This window comes from Glossina fuscipes, unplaced genomic scaffold (assembly GCF_014805625.2).
Source record: "Glossina fuscipes isolate IAEA_lab_2018 unplaced genomic scaffold, Yale_Gfus_2 121, whole genome shotgun sequence".
Lineage (NCBI taxonomy): Eukaryota > Metazoa > Arthropoda > Insecta > Diptera > Glossinidae > Glossina > Glossina fuscipes.
In genome coordinates, this window is record NW_023998464.1 from 2,475,032 (window position 1) to 2,488,419 (window position 13,388).

The 13,388-nt window shown below is 34.3% G+C and overlaps 1 protein-coding gene across 2 annotated transcripts in view; it reads right to left on the reverse strand.

Moving 5' to 3' along the window:
• LOC119640640 overlaps window positions 1-13,388 on the reverse strand; it is an 81,314-nt gene that overhangs the window by 9,770 nt on the left and 58,156 nt on the right. Inside the window, exons 1-2 of one of the 2 annotated variants that reach the window (XM_038038818.1) lie at window positions 11,019-13,214; window positions 2,839-2,971 (exon numbers count right to left, since the gene is read on the reverse strand). In XM_038038818.1, coding sequence (XP_037894746.1) covers window positions 2,839-2,971; window positions 11,019-12,218 — 1,333 coding nt within the window. In that variant the 5' untranslated portion in view covers window positions 12,219-13,214. Of the gene's footprint in view, window positions 1-2,838; window positions 2,972-11,018; window positions 13,215-13,388 lie in introns of those variants that run through there. The other variant, XM_038038817.1, reaches the window with a different exon arrangement.

Here is a 13,388-nt window from a genome sequence, read left to right on the forward strand (position 1 = left end):
GAGACGCCAGTTAATGAGTATAAATGCTTTTTAAAAATATCTGCTACCGGAACAAAGAAATAAGAAATCAACAGGCAGAACTTGTAAGGTGTTCCGGTTCAAAATCACTGCTCTCGGCCCGTTTGGAAAAAAGTCCAGAGTAATGCACTTTTTTCACGTATTCAAAGCATCTCCTACGCCAATAAAAAAAAAATGTACAAAATGTACAGTGTCCCCTCCCTTAATTGATGAATGTAACGTAACGTAAATAGAACTCATAGATATCGCAAAGTACTATAAGTTGAATAAGTTAAGCGCCACACAGTTTCTCTTATGTAGAAGTCAAGACTCGTTTTTGTTCCCAATTTTCGCCGATCAATATTTAATTTAGTTATTTAACTTCGGCTGCCTTTACATCTAGTCGCTTTTGAAGCCTTTCAAAATCTATATAAGCGAGTGACTTTATTAATTTGAATAACCCAATTGCACAAGTAACAAACAAGTAACTAGGTAAACATTTGTAAAAGATAGTAACGGCGCGTTCCTTATATGTTGAATAAACTGCAATGTTTGCAATTCCGTATAACCATTTCATTTCAATTCATCCAATTATTTCGCCCAAAAGAAGTGCGATTGTTTGTAATCAATTGCTCAAATGCATGAACAAACACCTTAACACCGTTGAAATATTTTCCCACTTCGTTATGACGCAAGCACTGCTTTCATTGGGCCGCTGCTTCTTATCAGTTGATTGTTGTTAGATTTGCGTCACTATTTATTTATTATGTTAATACCGTCATCGTAGGTCTACGATTAACATACTTTACGTACACCTACTTTTGCTATCTTCTATTCTACTTCGCGATCATTACGATGGGATTAATTTGTTATTATTAGCATTTATATTTTGGCCTTGTTTACCTTAGTTTAATTGCGTTAATTTGTAAAGTGTGCGCGCGATACTGGAGATAATTGTTTACTTTATGACTAATGAAAATATCTCAACGAGTTGGGAGAAATTTAAAGCAATTTTTAAGATCGATTTAGAGACAATGATAAGTGAAATAACTGGATTATGTTAAGTACATTAGTAATTTATTAGAGATCTCATTAAATAAGAAAACTAAACCTGTCCCTATTATCACTACCATTACGCTTTTAAAACAAAAACAAAACTCGGAATGATTTGCTATTTACTATTTAGCTCTCGCCAATGGTTTCGTCGAAGGAATTTTTTTACATTATGCTCAGGTGCATTAGCATTTATAATTTTGTATATCTATTTGTTTAGCGCTCAAAGCTTTATTTAAATTTACGATCTTTAGAGTTTTTTAATGAAGAAACTAATTAAAAAATTCATCTAAAGCGGCCTAAGCTTTTTTTTAGTCGTAGACACTTGTACTACACTTTGCCGAAACTAACCTCAATTTCTGGGCAAGAAAAACAATACAGTAAAAGCTCCTTATTCGCGAGGGATACGTTCCATAAAAATGCCGCGAATACAGAAAACACGAACACGGAATGGTAATTTATGTGGGTGACAAAATAAAAAAAAAAAAAAAATATATAAAAAATCAATTTAATTGAATACGAATGTGGATTTAGCACAGCCTCTTTAGGCAATTTGTTATTTGGGGAAATTACTCAGCTGAAATGAACTACATTTGAGATTTTCGCAACAATACTTTGTTCATTGAGTAATAAGGTTCCTTTCATTCTGTTTGTTTACATTCTCAAAAACCGCGAATAAAGAAATTTATAGCCGCGAATATGGGAATTGCGCATTTTTTTCATCCGCGAATAGTGAAACCGCGAATAGGGATCTTTTACTGTACTCTGTACTGTAAGACATGAAATAAAGTTGAGTGAATTGCAACAGGTAGGCACTTTGTCGGCGCAACTTTTGCCCGGTTGTACGCGCTGTTGTTTATGAGTAATCCAATGTTTGCTGCACTTGAAAACGAGACGTTCTTAACATAGAAGGTAGTATAGGTGCGTCCTTCGACCGATCCAGCCCATTTCCAATTCCAAGCTGCGGCCAAGAACTTTCAATGCTTGTACCAATTTTGAAGCCGACAGCTTCGTTTTTGCGACCACGGGAATGTTTACACCAGTCGGACATGCTTACATCGATTCGTAATTTGATGCTAGTCGAGAATATATACACTGACCATGGTCCCTGAAAACGACTCAGACTACATAAAATCTTCATAGTCTCAGTAAGAAAAAGACATGATTTTATTATAGTTCATCTTTCGTACTCGTATTCGGGCCGTGTTTGTCTTAGTTTAGGGGGCTAAATTTGCATAATTATAAGGTCCACATCTTTTAATTTAATAAAAGAGAACAAACTTGAAATAGTATGAGATTTGTAGCTAAGCATGTCTAAGAGAAACTAAAGGAACAAATTTTCGCAATATTTTTGCATTTCCAATTTATAGAAGATTTTTATTTAAAATTTGATGCAAAACGATATCAGGATAACTTGAGGGATCTAATGTAACGCTATCTTTATCAAATCTAAAAGGAAGCTTTGCCAATTTCTGCAAATGCTGTAGATTCGTATGATTTACTTTAAAGCCAAAGGGCTTTCTTACTCTTGCAGCGCGTAACACATGAATTCCCACTCTTATGGTTTGGCTTCTCCTTTAAATCACTAAATGAACTTAAGCAGATAATTTTGATAGAAATGCTTCTGTGAACTGATATAAAATTATAGCATTGACCTTATGAAAGAACAAGTGAAAGCTACTTGCAGGATAAAGATGCTTTCATATTGGATTGTAAGTGGTAAAGAATCGAAGAAAGACTTTAGTAAATGTTGTTTCTAGTGATTAAGTGGGCAAAGCTACAAAATACCTTTTTTCGGATCCATATTGAACTTTTTCCGTCCTATGGACATCTGTTTGTCCTTATTGGAATGTTTGCAGTCTTCAGGCACGTCGAGCGCCTCCATCTCAGAAACCACTTCACAAAGCTCATCTTTGATTTGCTGTAATTAAAAAAAAAAAAAACTTGTTTTACGAAATAATTTAAAAAAAAAAGTTTTTTTTTATTTAAGAGGACTGCAGCACTGAAATACATTTGCATCGTGCTCCATGGAAAATAATTTTCTTTTTATAATTTTTACTCCAGCATGCATTTACAATGCAAGCTATGTAGACACATACCATGAAATCATATTTTCACATTTTAGTGCATATTGCACCCTACATCTCCATTCATTGTGTTCAGTGCTTAAAAGCGCTTGTAGTGAATATTAAATATGCATCCGGTCGCAACCGATTGCATCCGTATGCAATATAAAAAATTTTTAAATACTTTTGATCGAAGCAGTTGGTCGGTTCAAATATATCTTTATTAGGAAAATTTTGAAGCATTATTGCCTTTCCGCCTGATTTTTTCACTTTCATACCTTCCTGTAGAAATATATTAAGACTTGAAATCAAAAGTTCTGCTTTCATAATTTAATTATTTTTAATATTCTTTAATTTTTATAATCTTCAATAAACGATGGCGAATGCACAGACGAAAATGGCTAAATTCACGAAAATTCGCCTCTTATGTGTTTTAGAAAAATAATAGATTCAAAACATCTCAAGTACACAATTGGATTGAAGATCGCAAGATCTTTAAACACATACGGCCGAATATTTTCGTTCACAAAAAAATTTGCTTAGTTTTCATAGGAAACTTATTGATAATACACCAAAAAGCGAAATAAAAGAAAGAAAGTAAATCTCGGAATGTCTGGATGTTCTTAAAGTTCTTCCTCACAAGAATCTCTCCTATGTTTATGTGTATATGTGCATAAATTACTTGTTCTCAACTCTTCAACATTTTGCAAATAGATTAAATTAAATTTATCGAATTTATTTAATGAGTAAGACATCAAGCCGACCTTCGTGGAGACACATTCCTCATGGCACGCACATTGAAATTAACTTATGCCTTACAAAAATATTGATGAAATAATTTTCACATGTTGATATCAACCATTAACAAAGACGTTGACTTTCCTTTAACCTTTCATTTTCAATGTATGCAAATATGCATCGTTGAAATCACGATACACGTATGTATATATATGCTTGTTACACATTTATTCTTCGTGACTATGACACAACTTAAAGAAATGGACCACAGAGCAGTTGGCAAGACAATTTTCATACACTATACAGTGGGTCCGTTGGCACCGAAAAATCGTCTTTACGGCCTACACCGTTTTTGGTACGCTGGTATATTGATTTCACTGGTACACTGAGGTGGTTTTACCTAAAGACGAACGCCATTGAAAATGGTTCGGACCGAACCACTTTTCCGTTATATGAAGACCTGTGAAGTCAAGTAGTTTAAGTAGGTTAAGTAGGTGGGCCGTGGCCCACTATATTATTTTTGCTTCTTAGTAAATGATATCGATAATGATTTTAACGCTTTGCTGTCAAATATTAGATCACTATTTAACGATTTGAAATTTTATGGGCCTATAATTGCCTTTTAATTACTCGTTTTTAGGTTAAGTGTATCTTCAAATTCGGCTTATGAAAATTAAATTGAGATTTCATTGATTAATTTTGAGAATTTTGAAATTGTAGCATTACACCTGGAGGCGGTTAAATAAAGTTAAAGTAAAGTAAAGCGGCTACTTTCGCTCAGTAAGCAGATTTTCTAATTGAATTCTTAAAATATGTATTGATCGGGCTATAACTCACCTTAATATACGAGATGGGTCTGTGTAACTTTGAAAAACTTACGACTACGTTCGTATGATTTGGTAACATGGACTCGTATAAAAACGGAAAAAGAATGAGATAGAAAATGTGTATCGATAAATTTTTATACGTTTCTCTCTCTCTCTAAAGAAATAAATTAATTTTTGTAATACATCAAACCACAATATGCGGATTTGGTTTTGTCTTATGTTTTGTCTGTTTTTGGATGTTTTGCTGTTTATTGTAAATAGTCATTTTCAAGAAAAAATAATGAAAACTAAAATCGACAAGCGTTCAGTGCCCGCAAGCGTGTTCTGCATTCATATTAGCTTTTACGTTCTTACGTAACTTGCAAATGCGCTCAGTTAGGGATTTTGTGAAATGCATATGTTCCTCTTGGATTTTCGGAGTACGTAATGTCAATGAAACTCAAACGATGGCAAAAGTTTACTTAAAGAGCTGCAACTTAGAGAGTGTGTTCCGTTCCTACATGTCAGCTTTAAAAGTGTCCATCCATCCGTAAACGCTTCCATTTCGAAATATTGCTATCAGCAACTTTCAAGTTAAAATTACAATGAAGACGAAGAAGCATCATATAAACCAGAAACGGAATTGGAAATATCAGCATATTTTAGGTTTGTAAAATTTCTTGTTAGGTCTTCAATGTGACGTCCGTGAGTAGTATGTATGCGTAGTAAGAGAATACGATAAAGCAATATGCAGAAGAACTTTACTATTTATGCTGATGCATTTTATCAACCAGTAACTTGAGTGGCTTCTCATTAGCCCATGTAAAGAAAGACGCTGTCACAATGATCTAGATATTTTCTTGTTGCTATTATCGTTATGTTCGTCAAGTAATTGTCAATTTGACATTTTATTCTTCTTACAATATAGTGTAGAAGCCATCAAGAATGTTTACCTAAACACACGCATTTGTGCACTTGACAAACGCACATATGTATATGCACAGAGGGTACATCTGATATGTAACGCAATTATGTGAAACATTATATTCTACTTTATTTGCATGAGTACATTTTTAAGGTAGTCTTTAAAAACAATAAACAAATAAACTAAAAAAATAAAAAGTCTTGACTTGAATTTCTTGTTACTTAGCTGTAAGCTATAAAATGAAGGCTCAAAAAGATTTACATGTAAAGGTTTTAATGCTTTTCTGGCTTGAAATAAAGGGTTTTATTTACATATTTCTTTTTATATATATAATATTGGATATTATTTTTATTTAACTATATAATTTAACATGCTATTGTTACGTAAAGGCCAAATCCAGTTCGTTCCAGCTAATCAATTCTCCTAAATAATAAATTCCCTAGAGAGGGAAAAACCAAATGCGCATTCGCGGCGCGTCATGCAGCTGCCGGCCGATGAAAAAGATTAGCGAAAAAGCAAGTTAACGGATTAAAAATGAAGCCATGAATTTATTTACATAAATAAATATGCTTGTAAAAATCTATGTAAATAGAATAATTGTAGAAGGCAGAGTAGCAAAAAACAAAAAGGAACATAAGAGTTGAGCAATCGAAAGTATTGCCAAAAATAAATTAAGAATAATCCTACTCTTAAGGAAAGAATATCTACGATCTGGTAGTACGAGTCCTATCTTAGAAAAGTGAATTTCATAACAGTATGTTGTTATTTGTAACGATTTAGCTCACATCAGTCACTGCTTTTCAAATTAGTCTCTATGTTGCAATTGATTTACTTTTGTCGTATGCTATGATGTTTATATTGCAAATGTGCGATAAAGTAATGGTTTACAGGGTTGCCGATATGAATAACACATATTCAAAGCCACTCACTGTTAAAGGGAAAGAACTAATATGAGAAGTGGTATCCACACTGTAAGGCTTTAAGGCTGATTTGAAATTTGAACTAAATATATTTATTATTTCATATTGCAATCTCAAAATTCGTTTGTCATTTCACTTTAAATTAACAGATAACGTTAAATAAGAAAAAAATTTCTAATTATGATATCAAAATTTCACAAGTTGCCTATGATTGCACGCTGATGTAAGTTATTGTCACCTACTTAGGGGGGAGTCCTCTTATATTGAGCAAGAAGGCCATAATTGAGGGCAAAATTTGGGACACGAACTGTGAATTCTATTTCAAACAGGAACCGCAGCATAGCATTTGATCATTTTTTTAGAAGTTATGAACTCAACTAGAGCTTACGCAGAGCTCCCTTCAACAAATAAATTTTCCCTTACGTAATCCGAAATCGAACAAGTAAAAATACTTTAGTAGGCCACAGTTCATCATTAGATAGCGAATAATACAGTAATCCATATAAGCACTTTTTAAAATCAGGTTATACGGAGAAGCGCTCGAAGGGATTATCCGTTCCGAACCATATTCGATAGGGTTCCTCTCTGGACCAAAACATGTTGATGCACCATACAACCTCTAGATTGAGCATCACGAAATAAGATAGACTTGCGGATGGACGGAAACTCAAGCTCAGATCGCCCCAGAAAATGTCTTCAAATCAATAGGTGTTGGTAAAAGTGAAGTCTTTCTAGGTGTTGTATATATCCCCACAAGCTTAATAGGCCCTTGTACCACATAGGTGGAGAGTATCAAACTGTAAACAAAAATATATAATGCAAATATCTCCAAAATGCCGTCTTGTTTTTTTTTCCGACAGTGGACGAATTTCTTAGTTAATTTTTTCAAAGTTTTGAGTGGAACCCTTGGCTGAAGATTTAGTTTTTTCGTTGTTTGTACCAGCAAAAAAAAAAAGAAAAAAGAAGACTGTGTGATATAATTGACAGTTCAGGGTTATTAACCTTTCAACGGTTTAATTATGTTTTAGCGAAGACCAGTATAACAGTACACAACGATGGAGTAAAATTTCTATGCTCGGCAGAGTTAATTAATAATGGCAAACAAGTAGTGTAGTGTTGCTTGTTAGTTTTTTAGAAAATGTAAATTTTTTTTGTTCGTTGTTGACAAACAAAATTTATTTCATCGATGAAATAATCCTATCGTATAAAGATAAATTTGTGGCATTATGGAAAATAAATAAAATAAAAACAATTTCAGATCAAATGAATGAAACTTCGACACTCTATAACGTTGTATAAATTCGGTCGATCTTCTCCCATTTGTATACAAATATTGTAGAATCACTATTGTGTTTGCTGTAACTTATAAGAAAAGCAGAAAGGACTTGATATGGTTATCGTGTTGAAAACAGAGAGGTCCTCAGTTTCTGTTACACTACCGATGGTGCCTTTCGAGCGATTTGTCCAAAATGTATATTTTTTTTAAACGTTTTCATATGTCTTCCTTCAAGATAACGATACGAATAGCATTTCTTATGACAAGTATACGGCAAAAAAGGTAAGAATGGAGAGCAATACAAAAAAAAGTTCGCTTTCTTTTTGGAGAAATTTTTATGGAATATGGAGTAAGGGAGAATATGGAGTAAGGGGACGCTGATTTTTTAAAAAATCTTGTTAATAGTAACGTGGTTCATTTTCATCTTGATGGATGGGTTAAGCGGTAAAATATGTCGCATTTAGGCTTCAGAAAACCCGTGAGAGACTGTTGAGAAACGAAGGCGTCCACAACGTGTTACTATTTGGTACGAATTTCGGTTTTGAAGCATAATTCCATTCTTTTTCGAAGAATATACTGTTTTGACTGTTAATGCTTGGGACAAGACATAACCAGCTTTGCTTCCACCAGCAATGCTGTAAGGAGTGTTTAGTTTGAAAGATATCTTCTAGGACTACAATATGTGAACATTCATGTTTTTAAAAAAAGAAACTTCTTAATGACAAATTGGCTTCGCACAAGCTAGTTTAATGTGTAAATTGATTAAAGCTGTTGAATCTATGCATTTGACTCCAACCTTTTCTAAGAGAGAAGGGCCGTGGTACTACAGGTTCTTTATTTGAAAGTACTATCTTAAAGCTATATATGCAATTGCATAGGCTATCGCTTTGAAGCGTACCCAACATAGTTCCTTGGAGCTGTGAACAGGTGTAGTAAACTGCTATCAAAACTGGCTTAAAATGCCTATAGATGTTGTAAGGTTTCCATGTGATGTGCACTCCTTTCGACAGACACTGCTTTCAATAATGGACTTATTAGTTGTTCGAATGATGCTTCCATTCTTATGACGATATTCATTTATGGGTTATTTCGTTGATGGCCTTTTTGCACGGAATTCATAGTATTTTTAAAAGATAACATAAGTAAGTAGTGGTCAGCAATGGATAACATGTTGAATAGTGAAGGTACGACCATTTTTTTATAATAAAGCCTCGAATGTGAAAAAAACGGCAGCAGCAAGCTTATACACTCCATGTGATTTATTCATTGAAGGAACATTTTACATTTTCCCATAGAAATCACTTGGAAGATTGTATTAAAGTCATTGGCGCTTGATATGCACGGAACCCCATATAGACATTTATAAATTTTTGCCTCTTGTCAGGATGTTTGGAAGACTTTCCTACCTGCATAAATCTACAAGACATATATAACGCTAAAAAACTCTAGATCTCACTTTTGGCAATTATGTATTCATTGCGGCAAGTTCTTCTTGTAAGTCACGCCATTGATTGCTATTTTCGAAAATTTCTAAGTTAAAAAGCTATTTTATGCCAAATCTTACATACATAAGATTAACGTCTGTACCTACACGCTTGCGAACTACACGCATAGCGTTATGAACAGCCGTCCTTCACATACGAAGGACATATTGCAAAAGTTGAAAAGTGATTATTCATTTATACAAATGTAAAAATAGGCAAGTTTTTTAATCAACTATACTAATTATGAGTTAGATGTCATTGCCAACAAAGCCGGTCGGTCTACTTGGCCTGACAAAGAATAAAACTGAAAATCCAGCCGGTTTTCTGAACACAAGCGAAATGTTTTATAAAAAAGCAACTTTAACGTAAAACTAAGTTATTTTTGTAACCAGAGAGAGGGAGGGGGAGAGAGAGAGAGAGAGAGAGAGAGAGAGAGGGAGAGTGCAACTTCATCAGCTCACATTTTTCATGGGCCATTTGGAGAGATTCACATAAAGAAACAACATTTTAAGCAAGTGCCTTGAGTAAAGCTTAAAAAAGAATTGTTACATGTCGTGTCGTGTCTGATATATAATTTGAGATACAATCGCCTGTTATTAATTACGTACATGGAATAGCAGCAAGGAAATGTTGTCCGGTTTTGGTCGAATCTTTTCATGCCCTGTGCAAAATGTTGATTCTTTGCTGCGTTAATTTTTATGCTAAAATCTAGTGCATTCCGAAAAATTACTACTATGTTGAGTCAGTTGTAAAGTCTCTTCGCTTTCAAGTCAATTAAAGCAAACTCATCACTACAATATCAACATCTCATATTATTTTTTTGAAAATATCGGAGCTTTTAAAAGTAAGAAGAGCAAATGAAATAAGGTCTGCATATAAAGCCTAAACAAATTCTGTATATAAAGACCAAACAACCTAAGCAGCGGCAAACTAAACACAGTTGTCAGGATTGGCTATAAATAAAACGTAGCGGTAAACTGGCTCTTGTTTTCTTTTCTTAACTAAAACTATTTGCCTTTAATTAGAGAAATATCTTAGATGCTTGTTAACTTCTACGTACCTACACGGATAAGTCGTTACACTGTGTATAAAAGTTTCCAGTGTTTTAAGTGCGTTTGTGATTGAAAATTCTTTAGTTTCTAGTTTTCTTTACTGATTTTGAAAATCGTTTATGGTTTGGAAAAAAAACATATAATTATGTAATTATAACCGGAAACATCGTCTTGCTTCAATTTATAATAATGTCAGGAATATAAGGTGAACTGACTGCCAAAGTATGTAACTAAACTTCAGGCATGCGTTGTACAAAACCGTAAGCTCAAGCCATGAGTTTCAAACAAGTACAATTCCTCAATGGTTCGTTAGTGGGCCGGTCTTTAATCGCAGGGTAAATTCAATTATGAATAGTCGTCTTCCATTAATTACGATCGCAGAAAGCATTTCTTTTTAATAATAATTCGGTTATAATAATTCGGTTATACGTCGCAGTGCTATCTGGCGAGTGCTCAGTCGGTAGGGGCAAAACAGATACTGATTTTGCAGGTACCCACCACCAGACTGTAGGCACTCCCTATGTCTTTCTATATTTTTTTTTTTTTTTTTTGGCATTTCTTTCTGATCGTCGCCTTTTTATACGTAAAAAAAAAAAGAAAAAAGTCTTTAAAAATTTCGAAATAACTCATTACGATTTTAGTTATTGTTTTATATGTGAGAAGTTTACTTAATGCAGAAAATTTATATGAAAACATTTTACCTTAATATCCGGATATATCACAGCATTTGCGTATTTTTGTTGTTTTAATTGTTGTTGTTTTAAGCGATTATTCAAATTTCTTTCAATAACGTTGCGACAGTCATCGCACAAATCATCGACATTATTATTATTATTGTTGTTATTGTTGTAATTATCATTATATTTAAGGCCAGCCTTAAAACGCTGTTTTCGAGAACCACGATTGCTATCGTTGTTAGGGGTTGACAAACTCATGGAACGTGGAGTAGTGCAAAATTTGATAGAATCTGGGTTCGCGTAAGATTTTGAGAGGAAGTTCTCTTTATCTGCTATTCCAAGACAACTTTGCTGGGAGTTGCGTTCATTTTCACTTTGTGATGTTGAACTATCATCGATAAATTTCAAGTCAGTATCGATACCGTTTAAAGCCAACGTACGGGGACTATCACAGATGGAAGGACTTTCATCGAACTGATCGTTCTGTTCATCGTCTAAAACGCAGCCTAAGCTGCTGGAACGCGTCGATTTTTCTAGAGATTTTGGTCGCTTGAGAATGATTTCACCTTTTTCATTAAGTAATAATTCTACAGGGCGGGAGGTAACGATAGTTTTCGTTGTTTTAGTAGTTGACACACGTTTAAATTCGGTAGTTTTATTAATGATATGTATAGGTGTGGTCGGTGTTGAGGGCGAACTGGGAAGACTGCTTGAATCAACTGAAGCCAATCGTACAGTTTCCATATTCTTGCGCTGTTCAGTTTCAAAGGTTATAGAAGACGTGATAGTAGCGGTAGTACCAGTTGAAGTAAAATTAGTTTCTTGTCGAGGACTTGAGAGACTTTTCGGCAAAGGAGGCTTAGCTGATGATTTGCCATTGGTATTGGAAGTGCTGAGATCATTTACAGTTGGCGTTGATGGCGATATTTGAGATTCCGCTTTTGTAGGCAAAATGGTGGAGCAGCAGCGTATACATAACTTTGCCTTAGCTTTACATTCTCCATCAACAAGACTACTTTTTGACAAATGGCCGGTTCCGTTCCCTGTGGTTGTTGTACTTTGCGGTATGTAAAACGTACTCGCACTGAGATCTATACAACTTCGTTGATATGGTTTCTCGGTGCCATATACCACTGAATTGGAAGTTCTTTTATTTTTAGGCTGACGGCGCAGCGACGAAAACCAGTTCGATATGGAAGGCCGTTTTTGCTGCAATGAAGCCATGTTCTTATGATGACAATGATTGTGTGACGCTTGAATATCTTTTTTCGCGCAGTTTTCTTTATTTTGATTTTAAAGCAGTTCTGAAGAGTCACATCAGAAAAATGCAGTTTTTAATTATCGGTTTGTCGTTAGCAAAAAAAAAAAAACAAAAATTGTTTTTTTATCACTTTTTAATCACTTTCTGTAAGAGATTTACATATCATGAGGTATACTTTTATATTTTATGCAACCTGCCACCATACTTATATTAGAAGTGGCAGAACATAATAAAAATAGAACACAAAGCAAACAAAATATTGACCGATATGTATTGTTTGTTATCTTCGCCGAACGACGTCAAGTGTGATTCTGTTCTACGTTTTTGTCTGCTTAGTTAGATATGATAGCAAGGCGTTCTCATTCGGCAACGTCTTTATATTCACTATTCACTAACGCTGTTGCATTTTCATTTTCCCTCGGGATGAGTGATAAAAACCAGAGTGAAAACAAAAGAAAGAATGTTAAAAAAGAAGCAAAAAATCATCTTTAAATTAGATTTGCTGGTTCCTTGTCTCGGCGTCTTAAAACGTCGATGTATTGTGCATGCACGCAAGAAACGAGAAAGAAAGAAATGGCCATTGACTCAAACCAACCGACCAGCCAACCAACTACTCAACAATAAATAGCCTCTATGTGAATTATTACCACAAAGCGTATGTTTCGCTCTCCGGTTGCGCTACATTCCCATTATATACTTGCTACGAAACAACCAACTTTAGCAATATTTGTAAGGAATCTTGACAACCTTTGTTTCTTACTCGTGAAGAGTACCCTTGTTAACTAACCGAGAGGAAATGGAGATGTATGTTGCCAAATATTAAAAATCTATTTTTTTCTTAACAAATGGCGGACATTCAAAAGGTTGAATAAATTTAAATAAGTTTCCCGTACCACGTCAGGCAACTTGGCTTTAACATGTTATTTAGTTCCAGTACATGCTGTTTTTTGCTTCTGACAATGAGACTTGCCTAACGTAAAAAAATATGGAAGTTATATTCGTTTAAATACGCCTCTTGGATATCCAGGAGCACAAATGGATCTACAAAGAGAGAGTAAGCCTTTTAAAATTCGAGTTCAAATGTGTATTAGTTGCTGGAACAGATTTTCTTAATGACAGACTTTTAATTTTTA